The following is an 18,734-nucleotide window of genomic DNA, read 5'->3' as shown; positions in this document are numbered from 1 at the left end:
TGTGTATATATGTGTTCCCTATCAGTTGTTTACCAAGACACTTCTGTAATATTTTCAAGGAGATTTTCACTACAATGCGTGTTGTACAAGAATGTTATTTACAACATATTTTATTTAAGGTACCAGTTTCGACACCTATATATGGTGTCGTCATCAGCCTAAAATTACAACCAAGCAAAAGAACATACTGGAATTGTCTTTACAATGTATGCATCTCCCTTGATAAATTATTCAAATTCATAACTCCTCTTCCTGTTGATGAATATTTGCTCCACTTTGTCCTCTTGAATTCCAATCTGCAGATTAAAAACAAACTACAAACAAACTACATACTACTAATTTAACATAACATTCAATTTCTTGCAAAATCTAATATTAGCTCTTATTTTTCTCAGTAAATTTGCTAGCTGTCATTGCCAAATTTGAAGTGCATGATTAGATTTCACTTAACATATGTAACTGCTCATAAGGATTTTCTCTTATAATTCTACAGCTTCGAGTCTTTAAACTAGCAAAATCATGGCCAACATTGAACTTGCTTATCTCCATCATGGGCAGAACGGTTGGAGCCTTAGGAAACCTGACATTTGTGTTGTGTATCATCATCTTCATCTTTGCTGTTATGGGCATGCAGCTCTTTGGAAAGAACTACACAGGTATGAATTATTTTTCAGTAATACCAATATAATTAATTTATCCTCAAATTGAAAATTATTATAAGGTATCAGTTGATATACTATTAAGACATATCTTTAACAATATCATATGTTAGTTAATTATATGAATATTGGCAGTACCGGTACTATTAAAGTATGGTAGTATAAATGTATAAGGTTTCCTGGATCACCAACTTGCTAGCAATTTTTAATATCATACCCTGTCTACCAACATATCCTAATTTTTTTAAGTTAAAAACATTTTGTTCCATATTGAACTGAGAATACAGTGTTAAAATTTTAGGTAAAAGTTAAAAATTTTTAATACAATGTGTGTTGTACAAGAATGTTATTTACAACATATTTTATTTAAGGTACCAGTTTTGACACCTATATATGGTGTCATCATCAGCCTAAAATTACAACCAAGCAAAAGAACATACTGGAATTGTCTTTACAATGTATGCAAATGACACAACACATGTTATAAAATCACATATTAGGTTAAAATAATATGAAACATGTAGCCTTGTTCTCTTACGTGTTATAGCGTAATAGTCTTGTGTGGTTTTGTGCAATTAAAATCACTGGCAATGGAAGCAAGATGTGGTTAAATATGAAGTTAAAAGTCAGATTTGCAAATTAAAATCTTGATGAGCATGTTAAAATCGTGTTCTTCAAGTGAACATGAGGAAGAACAGTTGTTGTAATAAGCAGGTTCTTCAAAATCTTAGTATTACCGGCACAATTATGAGATAGTGGGATTGTACAAGTAGGCCTTGGTTGGGTCGCTGTTGTTCCCAGTCCAATAGGGATTACAAATCCTATAAGAAAGAGAAGCTTATTTAGATGAATGTAAGTTTAAGACAGGATAAGACGAACATGTAAAGTAAGATATATGTATAGGGCTCACCTTAACAAGTTGCAAGGCATGCTGCACATACCACAGTAATATTTGGATGGCCAGATCTGAAAATGGTCGACTTTATTACTGTGTGTCTGTGTCACGGAGGAAAAAAGAATTTGAAGTGATTTATGGAATGGTCATTTCATTCATCAGTATTTCTGAAATGTGTCTGGCTGATGACTGTGGTGTTAGGTGACTGCTTAAGGGAAAGAATACAACACAGGCTTTGTCATCATCATCATCATCATCATCATCATCATCGATTTTCCACCCCAGCAAGCCGGGTGTGGGTGTTTACGAGACTCTCCTAGTTCATTCTGTCCATCCACAGCTGATGTTCTAACTTTTGCTGCCAATTTACATCACGTTTGGCAAGGTCTTTGAAAATTTGCTTTTCTCAACTACCGTGAGGCCTCCCTCTGGGCCTCTTACCAACAACATTCCTTTCATAGTATGCTCTTGGGGTCCTAATTGGAGCCATCCTTCTCATATGTCCATTCCGTCATAATCTGCTTAATTCTAAGGTTTCCAACAGGCTCTTCTCTAATCCAAGTTGTTGCCGAATACTTTAATTCCTTATTTTGTCTCTCCTTGTCTTTCAGAGACATGACCAAAGGAACTTCATTTCTGTGGCCTGTAGGCGACTTTGTGCAGATCTAGTCAACGTCACCGTTTCCAGTCCATATGTTAGAATTGGTACAAAATATGTTTTGTACAGCATGAGCTTGCAAGCTTGGGGAAATGAGTCCTCCCAAAGTAATTGACGAATGGAGTGGTAGAATTTTGATGCGGCTCGTATTATATTGCCTATTTCTTGTCAGAAGAAACAAATCTTCCTAAGTATTTGAAGTTATTTATAATGTCCACTTTTTCATTTTGCACTCACAGGTGGACTGCTTCAGGATTTTGACTCATCACTAAACTGATGGTTTTAGTTTGGCTGATGATCATTCCCATTGTTTCAAATTCTTCTTGCCAAATATCTAGTTTAGCTTGAACTTCTGCTTCTGTCTCACCCCATAGCATAACATCATCAGCAAATACAAGTGCATTTGTTGACAGATCCTTCATTTTCACTGCTTTTATAACCTTATCCACTATAGTAATGAAGAGAAGTGGTGGTAGACAACTTCTTGTTGGACTCCGCTCTTGGTTTCAAAACAGTTTGACCTGCCTCCTTGAATTTGCACACAGCTCTTTGTCTCTCGATATAGCTGTTTTACTCGAGCTATAATCTTATCTGGTACTTCTTTATGTCTCGGACATTCCCATATGTGCCTCCGTGGTACATGATCATAATATGCCTTCTCAGTATCCAAGAATACAACTATAACCATTCCATTCTTATTCCATTATTTTTCAAAGAGCATTATTGTTGAAAAAATTAGGTCCATCATTGTTCTGTTTTCTCTAAATATATGTTCTTCTTCTTCTAGTTTAGGTTCCAAAAATTTTCTGATTTTTCTTCGAGGATGGTCTCATATATTTTTAACCCATGAGATAGAAGTTGTAGTTGTTACACTTCTTTCGGGTCACCTTTCTTAAATAGTGGAATAATCACTCCTTGCCTCCAGTCACTGGGGATTTCATTTTCTTCCCATATTTTATTTAGTACTGTGTACAACCATTGTATTCCAGGTTCTCCAAGTGCTTTGATCATGTCCACACTGAACTCATCCAATCCTGCAGACTTGTTTTTCATTTTCCATATTGCCATCTCCACTTCCAGCCAAGTCATACTTTCTACATTATAATTTATAGGGTTTAGAGGGTCATCTTGTATTTCGTCAGTCGTATTACAGTTCAGTAAGTGATTGAAATATCTACTGAACTCCTGTAATATTTCATTTCCATTTCTAGTTACCTCTCCGTTTGGAAGCTCTACTGTGTTGATAGTACTATTATCATTTCTTTTGTTTTTAACAATGCTATGCAGGAGCTTCTTGTGTTTGTTTTGCCCTACTCTATTGGGAAGATGATCTTTGCATTTCCGTTCCTCAATGTCAAATATTCTTTTGACCTGTAATCTTTTTTCTATGTAAAATGATAGTTTATCCTTGATTTCACTTGGATTTCCTCTCACTCAGGCTCTGTGGGAAAATGAATTGGTTCCAGAGAAAAATGGCCTTTTTTGTGATGACTGCTAAGTGAAGGTGGCCGTTTATGCAGGTTACACTATACAGCATACACATTAATATTGCTGAGGTGGATAATTTACCACAACATTTTGTTTCTCAAGAAATATTACTGGAGTTTTAGGATCAGTTGGTTGTAAATTAATTATTTTTATGTTCTTATTCTTTGGTTGTTTTCAGATAACGTGGATCGGTTTCTGGATGGGGACTTGCCCAGGTGGAATTTCACTGACTTTATGCACTCCTTCATGATTGTATTCAGGGTGTTGTGTGGAGAGTGGATTGAATCAATGTGGGACTGCATGCTTGTTGGAGACTGGTCCTGTATACCATTCTTTTTAGCTACAGTGGTTATTGGAAACTTGGTTGTAAGTATTCAGGAAGGATAAGTAAATATTATGTACTTATGAATAGTTTTAATGATAGTACAGAATTAAGTACTTGACAATTAAACTCATGCCTCTTCTAAGATTTAATGAGTCACTTCTTGATACTTGATACTTTACTACCAATGTATTCAATGATGAAGGAAATAAATATTGTACCTATATTGATTTTGCTGCACAGTGACTTTAAAATTGGTCTTTATTTTGTTATTTTATTAACTAGGTAGAAATTCTGGAAAGAAGTTAACTCTAAAATTCATCTAGAGTTCTTGTAACAAAACTGTCTCAATCATAAATAGAATTCTTAGTAAGCAGAGTATTGCATGCATACCTACAATTATGTGACTGTAGAGGAGTCATGAAGTCTCCCTCTGTATTTACCTAAATAATGTTGTTTTGTTTTTGTTCATTGCATGTTCACTGTGTAATATGCGCCACTCACTTAATTCACTCTTAAATCGCACCCGGTGAATCAGCTGCCTCTACAAATATTGTTTTATGCAATCTGCAGTTCACAAATGTTCTGGAAACATCTGTCCTTCCTGCATGCACAGAAAACACAGTAAAGCAGATATCTTTACCTTTTCAGCCTACACAAAAATAGGAAGCTGTTATGCTATAATATCATCTCTACATAGGCCTAATCATAAAAGCAAAAGCCCTGACTCACTCACTCACTCACAACTAATTCTCACACTACTCACAAACCTAGAGAGCTGAAATTTGACACAGGTGTTCCTTGTAAGGTAATTAGGAAAAGTAAAGATGTTTTATTCTAATGTTTTGTGATATTAGGATGATTTTAGGTTAATTACCATGAACACAATACCGTACTACTAAATCGCACACTTCCCGTGAAGATAGAGGGCTGAAATTTTGCACAACAGCTTTTTTTAAGTTAATTAAAGAAAGTAAGGATGGTTTATTCCAATCTCTTTTTATTAAGCCATTGAAATAGAGTTAACACCCCTAATTACAATATTTAATTCTCACATATCTCATGAAACTAGAGAGCTGCAATTTGGCAGATGTTTCTCACAAGCTAATAAGGAAGAGTGAAGATGTTTCATAGTGATGTTTGGTGATTAAAGAGGTGAAATTGGGGTAACTTCCTTAATTACAATATCATTAATTCTCACACTTCCTTCTTAGCTAGAGGGCTGAAATTTTGTACAGCTGTACCTTGTAAGCCAATTATATACTACCTTAATGTAAATAAAATATAAATAACAAAATAGGTGATGTTGGGTGCCATCTGCAAAATACTTACAGAAATAAATAACTCAATTGAGCATGAGAGAACTTCTCCCCAGGCAACGGTCAGTGGCTGATGAGGATCCAGATTTGCTTCCTTATTTTATTTGGCACTATTTAACCCCTGAAAATGAATCTGGGTAGATGCCAGGTTTTCACTCCACCAATAAGAAAAGTTACCATACCTTAATTTTAACTGTGTGAATTTACTCCAGAAAGAAAAGAACAACAATAACAATCATCATCTGATGAAACCAACTAGTCTTGCCGGTTAACCCAATTCATAAATTATGTCTCCAAAATTGACAAACAACAGGTGTGGGATATGCCAATACCCGCAAATTAGCTACAATCAGTTCTGCTATACTTATATTACATACCTCAAATGTAATATTCCAATAGCCACTGTCTGATGCTACTAGACTTACATTTTCTATCTTCATCTTCTTCTTTTGAGACCACATTGGATCACTTTAAACAACCCCTTGGCTCGTCGATTTCTTGGTAGGAACTGTCCAAGCCTTGCAGTCCTCTCAGTACTTCTTCATGCATGTTGATATTCTTGCTCTTTTTGAGTTGGGGTATGAGTTGGGATTTTCTTCTTTGTGATTATAAAGTGGAAAGTCATATTTTTAAGTGTTGTGTTTACTTTTTTTTTTTTTAATCCATAGTGTCATCGGGTGTAAGGCCAATTTCTTTCAAATCTTCTCTAATTTCTTTCTATCTTGTAAGGACAGGTGCAACAACCTTCCTTACACTTGGATGCCTCTTATTTGCTAAGGTCTCCCTAACCTTTATCACAAACACTTCCTCTTCAGACTGACGCCCTGAGTCCTCCCAGTTTCCAATAACTATTCACAAAGGTTGGTCTGGCCCCTCGCATCACTCCAAGACATTAATGTACATGAGTCACCTTGCTATTTCACAGACCTATGTACATAGTTTTGAGGATCAAGCCTCAGGTTGATGATTTCATATGGATGAGATTAGTGTCCTAATCTTAACTTCCTTTGCATGAACAAAATAACACTATCACCGTGGAATGGAGCTACCATGCAGTGGCGAAACTACTTGGAGTCATTTGAGGCAGTGCTTACCCTAAGAAACATTAGTAAATACAAATATCGTAACAAATTTATCTGCTGTTGTTATTGCGCTAAAACTACAATAATCTCTATTTTTGGTATGTGCTACATGATGACAGCTGATAATCTGCTTCGCTGATCGCCCACTAGGTAGCGACAGCAGACTACTTGTTCTGACAGGGAGGCAGGACGTGACTTGACTCACACAGGACTTTTTGTTTTGTTTACATTCCGTGAACTTGTGGACAGAGAGCGGTGCGGAGGAGAGAAGTTACGTTACAGCCTGCGCTCCTCTCTCCGTAAGGTCTAGGCCCCAGTGAGGCATGCCTCCTCTGCTATTCGAGTGTGTAGAATCTCCCAGCGAGAAGGTGACAATCAAGTACTGTATTGTTGATTATGTGCTATTCTTTTGAATTAGTAGGCAAATAGTGCATTATTGGCATTATTTGTGACAATTCAGACATGAAAAATGTCCATATTTCTGAAGAAAACACACAGTGTCAACAAGTCTCTCAAAAACAAGCCGATTTTGTTTCACGACTTTGTTATTTTTAACAGCTTGAATTCTTGCACCTTCAGATAAACAGTTTTCTATCCTCCCCCACCGCAATAAACAGAATCTTTCTTCATTTTGAATATGTTTATTTGAATTTTTATGCTTTTCTAGGATTTTTTTGGTAACAATTACCCTATTTAAAGTCCATTCCTTTTCACCACCAAACAAAACACACTTATAAAAACAAGCTTCTTGTTTTCGGAACCATTAATATCATGTATACCAAGGGAAAAAATTTTCTTGCTACCTTACTGTCATCTTCATCATCATTGTACAGTTCCAGTTTTCCGGGAACTGTTAATGAGCCTCTTCCACTTCTTCCTGTCCATATACAACTTGTCATGGAAAATATCATCCACTGTCCATCCTGTGGCAACTAGATCAACCTTGATCATGTTCATCCATCGGGTTTTAGGTCTTCCTGAAGGTCTTTTCCCCTCCACCTGTCTTTCCAAATTTATTCTGGCTGTTCTTGTAGGCTCCATCCTCATCACATGCCTGTACCACCATAGGCTGTATGTGCCAATTCTGTCTAATAGAGATGTCTTTATTCTGGCTTCTTTCCTCACCTCCTCATTTCTTAACTTGTCCATCTTGGTCTTCTGGATGGTGGATCTAAGAAATTTCATATCTGATGCTTGCAGTCTTGATGAATATCTTTTTGTGAGGATGCACGCTTCAATACCATAGGTCAATATTGGTATGAAATAGCTGTTAAACGTCAGTTTGGCCAGTTTTGGAATCATGTCTTCCCACTGTCAAAATACTTAATATCTAAATTAGGCATACATCTTTTGTTTTTGGTATCATGCTTCTCTTCATAAGTCTAAGGTGAGAACAGTTTACATTTTAAAGCAAAAGACTCCTTAAGTTCCCGAAGGGGCATACTTCGCTCATTATTTCAACGCGAGTTTCATCCAGACAAAGTTAGTCTTGTTTTACACAACTAACAGAACCTCAGAATTTTAATTGGTTATTAAATAACCTATTAAATCATGTCACAAAATAAATAGTGAGATAAATGTAGATGTCAGGATATTCCAAATGCTCAAAATTTTAACATATGAAGTTCTTGCCACCTTAATTATGCAAATGGAAATATGGTTTGGCGAATTTGAAAGAATGCAATTTGTTGAGTTGTTGTATCCAACTCACTTCATAGTTTACAAAGAGAGCTTCCCTGATATTAAACTGAACATACTTACGATTATTTACCCCTTTTTTAACAGAGTAAGATTGAAAAACGAATTAAATAACATTTATCCTGATATATAAAAAACATCTCAAAAACTTTTACATTATATTGTCCTCAATGACCTCGAACTAGTGTTTGTGGAAATGTCAAAAGTGATTCATTTAATATTAACATTTCCTTGACTACGGCTTCCTCTGAAAGAAGTGTGAGTACTCTGAAGAGGAGAAAAACATACTTGAGTAATGCAATGAACAGTGAAAGACTCGGCAGTTTTAGTACTATTTCTATAGTGCAAAAGCTTCTGAAGGAATTGACGAGTGATCATCTATTGAAGGACCGTGTGATTTACCATTTTGCAACAACGAAAACTCGTCATTTAAAACTACTCTATAAGAAACTTTAAAGGTAAAATTTCCTGCCTACCCATTCATTAACTAGTAGCTTCACCACTACTACCACATACTATAATTGTACGAGGTAAAAATCAAATTGTCTTGCTATACTGTGTGAATTTATCAATACAACTTCAAAATGTAGAACAACGCTATACTGTGTGAATTTATCAATACAACTTCAAAATGTAGAACAACTACATTGGAATCAATGAACGTCAAATGCCATGTCAAATCAATCAAAGAATGACCAAGCAATGAACAATTAGCCTACTATTTCATGTAGCAATAATTCTGTGCAAACAACACATTAGCTCCAGATTACACACATAAACCACCACACACTGAACATTAACTCGGAGAGGAATGAACCAGAGAATGAATACAGTAATGAATGACGACTCAACCAGAGAAAGAACGAGCAAAGAATCTAGTTATATGGTTACACCCTTTCATAAAGTCTCGTTCCACGCGGCTATAGCATCACCAAAAGTCGAGTGGTAGCATCACTCTCTCTGATATATCTACTAGAGTCTACCAGTCAGCATAACCTTGTTCAAAATCGGAACCTTCGTATTGGCTATCGAGCAGCCGATACATAAAATTTGCACTAGCATGTGTTCATCTACATCGATGCTTCACAATCTTCAGCTTGTGTGTCCCGGCTGCACCAAAGGTTCTCAAGCCACTTGTTGCAACACTTTCAACCGTCTTTCCCGATTTAGTCACAGTTTCCCATTTAAAGTTAAAAATTTCATGATTGTTCCGTATTGAATAGAGAAATATACAATATTAAACAGAAGGAAGGATCCACCTTTCAATACTCCGTTGTGATCCTAGATGATAGAGTTATTAATGCAGCATCTACTCTTAATAGCCTCAATAAAATTGATCCCCTTATTAAATTCACTCTTGAAACAGAATCAAACAAATCAATTAACTTTCTAGATATAACAATAAGCAGATTACCTTCCTCATTATCATATATGATCTATAGAAAACCCACACATACAGCTAAATCATAAAATAAGACTCTTTTCACCCACAGACACATACACGTGCCTCGTACAACAGTATGGTTAACCGTGCCTTCAAAATTCCACTATCAAAGGATAACTTAAATAAAGAACTAAATATCATCCGCTCCATTGCCAAATTTAATGGTTATAATAGATATTTTATTGAACAAATTATTAACAAATTTAAACACCGTCCTAACACAACACTCTTAAAAGATAATCCTAAACCAGCTGTTTACCGCACATTCACATTCAATATAAATGCCTACAGTATTGCTAATGTCTTCAAAAAACATAATACCGTGATTTCTTTTCGAACTAATAATAGACACCTTGAATTATTACATAACTCCAACTCCTTAAATAGAACAAGTGTCTTTTCTAAATCAGGCGTATATTGTTTTAAGTGCAACTACTGTAACTCTTGTTACATAGGTCAAACTGGTCGTAACTTCAAAATTAGGTACTTTGAACATGTTAATGCAATAAAATACAACATATTTTTGGCAGTGGGGCAACATATACATAACACAAAACATATTTTCACTACAATAGACCAGGATATTGTTCTCAGCACTCTAAATAAAGGCCCTCTCCTAGACATCACGGAAAACTGTTAGGGGGGACGTTCATGAAATGGGCCCAAAATGTCAAGTTTTCAGTTTATCATTTATTTAATAGTAGAACTCATTGACAATATGTTCCCAAAGTTTCAAGGATGAAATTGCATCCAAACTGCCTGAAAAATAATAATTAAATGTGTGACGCGACCTTACCGCCACACCCACTTTTGAAACATTACTTCAATACTAGGTCGGTGAAGAACGATTCCGTGGATTTCTATCAAGCAAACTTGCACGGGTTCCATCCAGAAGGCTGTGATACATTCTCTTTGGTTTTATATATCATTTATGACTGTGTTCCGCATCTTAGAAATAATACCAAACCAACTGCTTTGTTTATGAAGAAGCAATAAATTCTTGTTTTGCCTTCTGCTACTGACGGAGATTTACGCAAGTGTTCGATTCTTTCATCATTCAATAATGCTATGGTCACAAAGAGTGTGTAGAAGACTGGATAAACTGATTTTGCAGAAGTTAATGAATGCAAGATATGAGAAACAAACCAGGAATGAGGTTAGGTCCGAAGTAAGAACTGTATCGGATACATATTTTCACATGGTGTAAACAGATGAACAACCTGTGCCACATTAGCTGCTGTAAATATCTACAGGCTCAGAGGGATAATAACCCCTATATCCACAAGCAGAGGCTTCCAAAATGTATCCCAGATGTTGTTACAGGTTTCTGGCCGATCCTGAACTTCTCAGAAAGTGTGTTCTTGGCAAAACCAAAATGCAAAGGAATCTCTAAGTTGACTCGTAAGGAAACGATGCCCTAAAACCACATTTTCATCTGCTAGTTGTCAGAATTGCAACGTATGATACAGTTCTTATATTTAATGGCGGAAACTTAGTGAGGATGAAGGTATTAGAGAGAATGGGCTTTAAGGTAGGAGTTTTCACTCAAGACATCTTGAGAAAAATAGATTTACAGCGCCTCTCTGCAGCTGAAAAGTCAGTTGAAGACCTAGTAAATCAAAGAAGGCAGAAAACAAGAAACCAAAAGAGAAGTCTTGAAGGAAAGGAGGACACTCAGTACAGTTCTTGAGCCTTTTAATAAACAGAATTGCAAGGAAAAATTAAGATCAACTTTAAAGTGCATTTTCTCAGAATCACCATTTCCGTTATTAAAGTACACCTTTCTCAGAAAATGAAAAAGATAGAGCCGTGAATTTTGTCATCCCCATTGCTGTGTATATAAGAAACAAATACACAGGGCCAAAGTTTAATATCATTCCTGTACGCCAAGATATATAAGAAGAAATATAGATTTTTTATGGATAATTTTTCAGTTTACAAAAAATTAAACACAAAATTATTTAAATATCATTGTATTTGAAAATGCTTCTGTGGAGTTGTTTCTATGCATATTGAGGTTACACTGTACAATTTTCCTGACAATTTGTTGAAAAGTTTATAAGAAAATGGTACCTTTGTTGACCATGGGATCATAAAAATTATAAATTGCAGAACGCTTCAATTTAATTTTGCTTAAGTTATGGAAAATAGTGAAGAGATGCATTTAACCATTTTTAACCTCTGTACTAAATTTCATTTATGTACCTTATAAATTGTGGATTTGGTGAATGAATGTATTTGCACATGTATTTCATGCACGTCCCCCCTTAATACACCTCGACCAGTTTTTCAATCCAACTGCATTTGTTTTGGCACGAAATAGTGGTGTTCTTTTTACTCTTTTAACTGTGATCATTGTGTTATGAACATCAACTGGAATTGCTTCGGCACGAAATAGTGTTAATTTTTTGCCTGTGATCACTGTGTTAGTTGTTTTTAGACCTTTATGAATTCATTTTTGCACTGCTTTGTAATTGGCTGATGATGACACTTCAAATGTGTTGAAACCGGCCCCAAATGAACAGGTTGTAACCTCTGTTTGGTTCAACTTAACAACGGAGTATTGAAAGGTGGATCCTTCCTTCTGTTTAATTTTGTACAGTTTCCCATGTTACACAATCTTGAGCAATCTACATCACTATACCGTATGTATAGATTCTTACCCAAACTTACAAGTTATACAGAATATGCATGTTCCATATTCCCTAAATACATATTCTTATAATACTATGTTCTTACATCTTAATTTCAACAAAATCACATGATTTCACTTCATTGTATTACAAATTCATTTACAAAAATTTCCTAACCTAAAATTGGAGGTTTCGTACACATGTACGGTTACAATTAGGACAAGTAAAGCTGTTTTAGATTTCAGTTCCAATGGGGAACTTGAAATGATTGTTCAGAATGAATAAATTCATAATTCCAATATATCTGGTCCGTTATTGAAAATTATAAATTTTCCAGCTAACTCATTCTTGTTTGCCAGCATTTTACCCCAGTGTGGCCTCCACTGCATGCATAAGTCTTGCATGTTGGTAGGTGTGTTAGTTACCGGCTGATGAGCCCAAATTGGCACACAGGGGCGAAACGTTGGATACCAAGAATTAAAATGTATAATTTCCAATAACAGACTATTCATATTGAAATTATGAATTTACTCATTCAGGACAAATATTTCAAGTTCCCTATCAGAATCTAAATATAAATCATCTGATGGTCTAACAAGCTTTAATTTTTATAAAAGGGACCAAATCTTTCATACTGCATTGGCCTCTACTACGGTCGGTGTTTGCAGAGTAGCTTTTGGCCTATAAGAAGTCATGGCTGGTCCGTAGAGTCTGATAGCTCTGCACTCTGACCGACCAACAGAGCAGAGGTAGGGTGGCCGCGACTACCGTGGCTCTGCATTTGCGAACCCTCACAACATCACCACAAACCTCCTTCTCCAGTACAAATCTCCTAGCCTGAGAGACGGCGTCCCCAGCCTCCCCCGTCAGGGGAGGAATGAAAACATTCAGTGCTGCAGTAGTAGTAGTAGTAGTCATAGTAGCAGCAGCCTGTACTACATGCACTAACCATTCGTCTTGGTAGGTGTGCTAGTTACTAACTGATGATCCCAAATTGGCAAACTGGGTTGAAATGCTGACAACAAGGATGAGTGAGCTGGAAAATTAGAATTTCCAATAATGGCCCTATTTTATTGGAATCGTGGAATATATTTTATTTCGATGTTTTGTGATAATCAGGTTGAAATTATAACACACTATCATTAAATTTTAGTGAAGTACATTGGCAGAAAGAGCAGGATTTCTGGTCAGGCAACAACAGAATTATCAACACAAAATCAAACAAGGGAAATGCAGGAGTAGGTTTAATAATGAGTAAGAAAATAGGGCAGTGGGTAAGCTACTATGACCAGCATAGTGAAAGGATTATTGTGGTCAAGATAGACATCAAACCAATGCCCACCACGATAGTGCAGGTTTATATGCCTACTAGTTCAGCGGTTGATAAAGAAATCAAAAGAATGGAGAGATAGAAGACTTAACACAGTATGTAAAAGGTGATGAGAATCTAATTGTGATGGGAGACTAGAATGCTGTGTTAGGCCAAGGAAGAGAAGGTAATAGCATAGGAGAATTCGGATTGGCACAAAGGAATGAAAGAGGAAGCCTGCTGATTGAATTCTGCACTGATCACAATTTAGTTCTGGCTAACACTTGGTTCAAACACCACAAACGACGACTGTGTACATAAACGAGACCTGGAGACACTGGAGGGTATCAAATAGACTTCATTATGATTAGGCAGATATTTAGAAACCAGGTGTTAGGTTGCAAGACTTTCCCAGGAGCAGATGTGGACTCTGACCACAACCTCTTGATCATGAAATGCCATCTGAAGTTGAAGGAATTGAAGAAAGGAAGAAATGCAAGGAGTTGGGATCTAGACGAGTTGAAACAAAATAGTGTGATGGATTGTTTCAAGGAACATGTAACACAGGGATTAAATGTAAAGGCTGAAGTAAACACAGTAGATAAGAATGGACAGACATGAAGAATGAGATCAGTAAGGCTGCTGAAGAAAAGTTAGGAAGAAAGGAAAGATCACCTAACAAACAATGGATAATTCAACATATACTTGACCTGATTGTCGAACGATGAAAATACAAGAATACAAACATGAGGAGGGAAGAAAAGAATACAGGCGAATAAAGAATGATGTACTGTACATAGAAAGTGCGGGACAGCTAAGGAAGAATGGCTGAAAGAGAAGTGCAAGGATGTTAAAGGTTGTATGGCCCTAGGAAAGGTAGATGTTGCATACTAGAAAATCAAGAAAAACTTTGGAGAAAGGAAAAGTTGGTGTATATTGAAAGCTCAGATGGAAAACCACTTCTAGGGAAAGAAGACAAGTCAGCAAGATGGCAAGAACATATCCAACAGTTGTGTTATGAAAATTTGGTTATGTTTATTTGCTCTTGGCCTCAGAAATGGTGGACACTGGCAGGATATCAATGTTTTACTTGGACTCGGTGGTGTGTGATGCCTGATGGGACAGTGAAGACAAAAGAGTGATGTATAATGGTGGTAGCCATGTGTATGTATCATGTTTTGTGTCGTGTGCAATAAATAGTATGTTCTATCTTTGTGGTTAATACTAGTTCAGTGAATTAGTCCCTTAACGAAACAATATGGTGACCCCGACGTGATAATGTGTAAAGTAAGAAAAGTTGCGATAGAATACGGTACGTAAGATTTCTTTTGTCAGTGAAAAATGCCAGCAAACAACCATGGAAAGGTTAGTGAAACAACGTAAACCAATTCGGGCGTTGTTTACAAAGGTGTATAATGAACTAATGCAAAGTTTAACTAGTGAAGTAGTTGAGCTGGAATTGGCACAGAAGATCTGATGAAATTGGAGAGGTTAAGTGCTGACCTTTCTCCACTAGATGAAAAAATATTGGAACTAACATTGGAACAAGAGGGCGATGTTTATAACCGTGAGTATGAGGCAATTGAAACATATAGAGACAATTTGGACGAAGTTAAGTTAAAGATGACGAATTTATGTACTGAAAATGTAGGTACACTTAAAGATCACAGATCGGATATTTCATCTACAGCTAAAAAGAATTTAAAACTACCTGTTGGAACTAGCCAAGTTTGGGGGAGAAATAAAGGATTGTCTCGGATTCTGGAGCATGTTTAAAAGAATCCATCATGTTTGTGATATAGAATCTGAAGATAAATTTCAGTATCTGATTCAGTGCACCAAACCTGACAGTCGAGCCAGAGAACTGGTAAATAGCTTCCCTGCCACTGCCGAAAGCTATCCAAAGGTTATAGAGTCTATGAAGGAACGCTTTGGACGTGAAGATCTTTTGACTGAGTATTACGTTAGGAGCTTATTGGGTTAGTCATCCAGAATGTGTCCCATAAGAAAGATAAATCAGGGATAGCTGCTTTGTATGATACACTAGAGAGCAAGTTAAAAGTATTAGAATCCATAGGTGTAACCAGGGATAAATATGGGTCAGTGTTGTTCCCCCTGGTAGAATCGTGCTTACCTGAAGATGTTTTAAGGGTATGGCTCAGAAATCAATCGTCAGGGAATGAAGATTTTATCAGTCCACATAAAGATAAACTGGAGAATCTTCTTAATTTCCTCAAACGTGAAGTGGAGGCAGGTTTTGGTTTAGCCGATAGGAAAAAACTAGAGAAGAGAAGAGGGGAAAATTTCTGAAGACACATCGCTACCAACTGCGAGTTCATTGTTCTCTACAAAATTTGATGGCAAAAAGCGGAAGTGTGTGTTTTGCAATAAACCACATGAGAGTAACGAATGTCATCTTGCTCAACAAACGAGCTTGGAAGAAAAGCGTAACAAGCTAGCCAAAGGAAACTGTTGTTTTGCATGTCTGAAGTTAGGGCACAGAGCCAAGAATTGCAAGGCACACATTCGATGCCCCTTGTGCACTAACCTTCACGTTGTTATTATGTGCCATAAACTAAATGTGAAAGGGGCTGAAGAGAAACTTGAACCTAGAACTCGGGAAGGTGGGGAAATTACAAGTAATAAATCACATTGTAGAACCGTATTGGACATCAGATTATGAACATTAAGATAAGAATAATAGTTAACCCATTCGGTCACCATGTACATTATAATGCACATCGATATTACGGTATCCGTTTAGGAAATATTTTAAAAGTAATAAACTTCATTGTTAGGTTCCGTATTGAGTTGAGACTATGCTTAAAGTGAATACAAAATTTTAATATTCCACCTTCTCAATACTAAAAAATCATGTGATGTTTTTACAAAAACATTACAATGACATTAAAAGGTACTAGTTTCGGTCCACTGTGGACCATCATCAGCCTAGCCAAATTACAACAGTAAAAGACATAGTGATAAAAATAGTATGGAGAAATGAGAGGATCTAAAAGGATGGGATGGTGGTGGAATGACAGATAAAAGTGAAAAAACCGTATTTGCAAATAATGATAAAAGTAACCAAAGTGTTCACAATGACAAGTAAAATCTTGTGAAGTCACGTAAAAACTCTTGATGAGATAGTCAGGTTGGCAGTTGCTCCTCTGTTGCACGATTGACAAATATAACTACGTATATGCTTCTAGAAAGTTGTAGATGTGAGTTCCACTTTTGCGTAGAGGGAAGAATTGTCCAATGAGACTAGCACCAGATTAAAATTGACAAAGTTGAACCTGTTCTATGGTGGAATTAAAGGCTTTCTGTGTTGAACAGAAGTCTCAGTTCAATCGGGGCCCCAATGAACCTGGGGAAAGAAGATAGTATTAACGCGGTAATCGGATAGAGAACAAGCGAGGCACCGGAAAATATAAACGATGACTCACCTTGCGCTGCGTGGAACAAACTACCCCTTTCCTGCTGATCTACTCCGCACCACGCTCACTCCGTAAGTTGCATTCAATCCAGCAAGTTTGTTCCACGCAGCGCAAGGTGAGTCATCTTTTATATTTTCCGGTGCCTCGCTTGTTCTCTATCCGATTACCGCGTTAATACTATCTTCTTTCCCCAGGTTCATTGGGGTCCCGATTGAACTGAGACTTCTGTTCAACACAGAAAGCCTTTAATTCCACCATAGAACAGGTTCAACTTTGTCAATTTTAATCTGGTGCTAGTCTCATTGGACAATTCTTCCCTCTACGCAAAAGTGGAACTCACATCTACAACTTTCTAGAAGCATATACGTAGTTATATTTGTCAATCGTGCAACAGAGGAGCAACTGCCAACCTGACTATCTCATCAAGAGTTTTTACGTGACTTCACAAGATTTTACTTGTCATTGTGAACACTTTGGTTACTTTTATCATTATTTGCAAATACGGTTTTTTCACTTTTATCTGTCATTCCACCACCATCCCATCCTTTTAGATCCTCTCATTTCTCCATACTATTTTTATCACTATGTCTTTTACTGTTGTAATTTGGCTAGGCTGATGATGGTCCACAGTGGACCGAAACTAGTACCTTTTAATGTCATTGTAATGTTTTTGTAAAAACATCACATGATTTTTTAGTATTGAGAGGGTGGAATATTAAAATTTTGTATTTACTTTAAGCATAGGAAATATTTGATGCAGTGCGACCGTTGAGTCACAATGTGCATTGACATGTACATCTTCCGTGTCACGACTGAGCAACTTGGCCCGACATCTGGCAGTTTTACCGGCAAAATACCAGGAATTGCTCCACTGCGTAGTTGCTGTTTATGACGTCAGCAAACAGTGCGTAAATGAGGGCAAATTTCTGTTATAATACGTGAGGATTGAAGTTCATACAACATTATATTCTAAAGAAAATAGATTAATATGCTAGAAAATGTAAAATAAACTGCAGATTATTACTTTATTTCAGTCTGAGATTTTTATAAAGTGGGATGTACATTCTAATGTACATTGTGCCTCAAAGGTCGGCTTGCACCAGCAGCTGGCTGGAATATAAAAGGGATGCCAAAGTACTTAGTGCACCAGGAAAGAACTTTCTGGACCTGGTTCACTTCAGGCAACACATCAGTGAATCTTTGATCCTCTCTCAAAAAGTGTGGCCGAAAATGAGATGCCGTCCAAGTGCCAATGCTGAATGTGATGTACCAGATGTGATGCACCGGAAGTGAAGAGACACAAGCAAACTGAGCAGCATCCAATCAACGAAGTACGTTTGGATTAAATTAACCACATGCCAGGGTTCGATGACAAACAAATTGCATCAAGATGCAAGGCTTCAGAATGCAACAACAGAACGCACTTCTTGTGCCTAAAATGTCAAGTTCATCTTTGCATAAAGAGGGAACATAATTGCTTCCAGAGTTATCATACTCCATAAATCTGTAGAGGAAGAAAGTTTGTCATTATTCAGGCACTGTTCCTGTGCTATTTACTAGTGTCTCCAGTAAACTAGAAGGCAGTCCTAGGCGCTGAATTGCCAATACCAAACTTTTGTGTTACTTCTTAGCCGTTTTCCAGAAATTTTCTTTCTTCTTTCTTTTGTGGTAGATTTTTAGCAATATTATTTTGGTATATTCTTATTTAGAATCTTTGTTATATTGTTTTAGAACTTATTTTAGGACTAATTTACATACTATTTACCTGGGTAGATTGAATAAAACTGTAT

At 36.6% G+C, this 18,734-nt stretch overlaps 1 protein-coding gene across 1 annotated transcript in view; it reads left to right on the top strand.

Moving 5' to 3' along the window:
- Positions 1–18,734, top strand: part of para (paralytic) — a 947,817-nt gene that overhangs the window by 546,626 nt on the left and 382,457 nt on the right. The window contains exons 19-20 of the mRNA XM_067137715.2: positions 494–656; positions 3,879–4,066. Of these exons, the coding sequence (XP_066993816.2) occupies positions 494–656; positions 3,879–4,066 (351 nt within the window). The remainder of the gene's footprint in view (positions 1–493; positions 657–3,878; positions 4,067–18,734) is intronic.

Source organism: Anabrus simplex, chromosome 1 (genome assembly GCF_040414725.1).
Source record: "Anabrus simplex isolate iqAnaSimp1 chromosome 1, ASM4041472v1, whole genome shotgun sequence".
Taxonomy (NCBI): Eukaryota; Metazoa; Arthropoda; class Insecta; order Orthoptera; family Tettigoniidae; genus Anabrus; species Anabrus simplex.
Note: the sequence above shows the minus strand (reverse complement) of the source record. Positions and strands in the feature narration are given on the sequence as shown.